Consider the following 2,788-nt stretch of genomic DNA (forward strand, 5'->3'; position numbering starts at 1 on the left):
GTGCTTAGGTTGCGTTTGTTTCCTTTTTAGTGAGTGGTACCATTTGATTCCCTCGAAAATAATCACCACCTGGGATGGCCTTATAGAGGCCTTTGTTAAGAAGTTCTACCCATATCACAAGACTGCTTCTGTTAGGCAGTCTATCCAAACCTTTAAGCAGAAAATAGGTGAGAGCCTACATGATTACATAGAAAGGTTTAATGAATTTTTATACCAATTCCCACACCATTGCTTTGAGAAATCCCACATGGCCTAAATATTATATGAGGGCCTTGATAGTGAAACCCGAATGCAGGTAGAAACAATGAGTGGTGGAGAATTTACCCATTAAGACCCAGATGAATGTTTTGACGAGTTCATCGAGTTAGTTGAAAAGACTCGTCAACGGGCTTCAATGAGGGAGCCTGAAATAACTAGGAACCCTATCCATAGGGTCAATAGAGTCGATAATGGGTCAGATATCCTTAGGCATCTAGAGGCCTTATAAATGAACCAAAGGTCTACCCAGACTATGAGATGTAACAGTGAGTCCAGAACTTATCCATGTACCATTTGTGGTGACCAAAGTCATACTGGACCTCAGTGCCCCCTGTTTTACCCAACTGAAACTACCCCTGACCAGGTTAGTATCCTACATGGTGGTATGAACTCTAAATTTGAGGGGAGACCCAAGTTTGATCCCTATTCTAATACGTATAACCCTGGTTGGAGACATAAGCCTAATTTTTCGTGGTCTAAAGGTTCCCAACATGGTGGCCCATCTAGCAAGCCACCACCAGGTTTACATAGGAACCAAACTCAATTCCAAGAACCAAGCCCAGTTGATCATAAGTTGACATCTTTAAAAGAATCCCTGAAACTTTTAGCTCAAAGCGTTGTCCAAAGCAACCAAAAGTTCGATGACTTTGTCATAATGAGTCAACGTAACCAGCAAAATAATGCCCAAGCTATTAGCAACTTAGAGACTCAAATAAGTCAACTTTCAAACCGGTTAAATGATACGGAGAACCGGACATTTCCTAGCCAAATGACTCCAAATCCGAAAGTAGTTAACCAGGTTAATGGGTCGGGTAGTTCTAAACACAATGAACATATCAAAGCAGTTATCACCCTTAGGAGTGGTAAAACTCTAGAGAACTCGGTAGAACCACCTAAGGACAAAATTCCAGCTAAAAAAGAGAATGGGGTTGACCAAACTTCGTCTAAAGACCTTAATGGGCCTAAGAGTGCTAAGAGTCCAAGTGAGGAAGATATCACTGAGAGAGTGTACATACCACCTGCACCATTTCCTCAAAGACTCGCTAAGAAAAGCCTAGTACATATGCTGAAATCCTAGACATCTTTAAGCAAGTTAAGGTCAACCTGCCCTTGTTAGATGCAATTAAACATGTACTTGCTATGTCCAAGTTACTAAAAGAGATGTGCACTGTCAAGAGAGACGCGAGTGTCCATAAAAAGGAATTTTTGACCCAACAAGTTAGTTCCATAATCTCACAAAAATACCCAGTCAAATTTGAGGATCCTGGTTGTACTACTGTCACATGTGTTATAGGTAACCAAAATATAGAAAATGATATGTTAGATCTTGGGGCTAGTGTGAATCTTTTACCATTCTAGGTATATGAACAACTTGGACTAGGGGAAATGAAACTAACTAGGATAACACTACAATTAGACGATAGGTCAGTCAAAATCCCACGTGGAATTATTGAAGATGTTTTGGTTCAGGTTGAAAACTTTATCTATCCAGTTGACTTTGTGATTTTAGACACTCAACATGTCTCTAGTCAAGATATCAATATCCCAATCATCTTAGGTCGTCCGTTTCTAGCCACTGCAAATGTAGTCATACATTGTCAAACTGGCCTAGTAGAATTTTCATTTGGGAATCGGAAAATCTCGGTAAACGTTTTTAAGGCGTTACAAGCCCCACCGGACCCTGAACACTATGAGTCTATATGTATGATTGACTCTCTAGTCGAGAATACCTTTACCACTAATAGTGTTAGCGATCCTTTAGAGGCCTGCTTGGCCCACTTTGGAGCCTACTACGATGAGGATAGTCATTTTAAAGAAGTTAATGCGTTGTTAGACTCTGCGCCAGTAATGAATTATGGAAAATGGCAGCGTCAACCAGAACCTCTTCCGCCGACCATAGATAAACCCCTCCAATTATCAGTTAAGGCACCCACCCTTAAATTAAAGTCGCTACCAGATACACGGAAATATGTATTTCTTGGTAATGAGAATACTCTTCCTGGCATAATTGCCTCTGACTTAGAGCCCGATCAGGAAAGTAGACTAGTTAATGTTCTCCAAGAGCACAAGACTGCAATAGGGTGGACTATAGTATATTTGAAAGGAATTAGTCCTGCTGACTGTATGCACCACATCTACTTAGAAGAAGGTGCCAAAACCTCAAGAGAAATGCAGAGACGTTTAAATCCTAATATGAAGAAAGTTGTCCGCACAGAGGTGCCCAAATTGTTAGATGCGGGTATCATATACCCCATATCTCATAGTAAATGGGTCAGCATGTCCAGGTTGTCCCAAATAAGTATGGGATTATAGTAGTTGCGAATGAGAACAATAAATTGATCCCTACCCATGTTACTACCGGGTGGAGAGTTTGTATAGACTACCGTAAGCTGAACTCAACAACTAGGAAAGACCACTTTCCTCTACCATTCATCGACCAGATATTAGAAAGATTAACTGGCCACATCCATTATTGTTTCTTAGATGGATATTCTGGTTATAACCAAATCCATATAACACCGGAGGACCA

General features: G+C 40.6%; 1 protein-coding gene across 1 annotated transcript; it reads left to right on the plus strand.

Moving 5' to 3' along the window:
• Positions 1-487: 487 nt before the first annotated feature.
• LOC113291624 lies at positions 488-2,571 on the plus strand. The gene is made up of 2 exons (XM_026541136.1): positions 488-1,315; positions 1,618-2,571. Exons 1-2 carry the CDS (start codon positions 488-490, stop codon positions 2,569-2,571), a joined length of 1,782 nt encoding a protein of 593 aa, XP_026396921.1.
• Positions 2,572-2,788: the final 217 nt, after the last annotated feature.

This window comes from Papaver somniferum, chromosome 6, assembly GCF_003573695.1.
Source record: "Papaver somniferum cultivar HN1 chromosome 6, ASM357369v1, whole genome shotgun sequence".
In the NCBI taxonomy this organism is placed as follows: Eukaryota; Viridiplantae; Streptophyta; class Magnoliopsida; order Ranunculales; family Papaveraceae; genus Papaver; species Papaver somniferum.

Coding starts and splice junctions, on each gene's coding strand:
- LOC113291624 (XM_026541136.1), top strand. CDS start 488: ATGAACCAAAGGTCTACCCAGACTATGAGATGTAACAGTGAGTCCAGA. Junction 1,316..1,617: donor GACTCGCTAAGAAAAGCCTA/GTACATATGCTG, acceptor TTACCATTCTAG/GTATATGAACAACTTGGACT.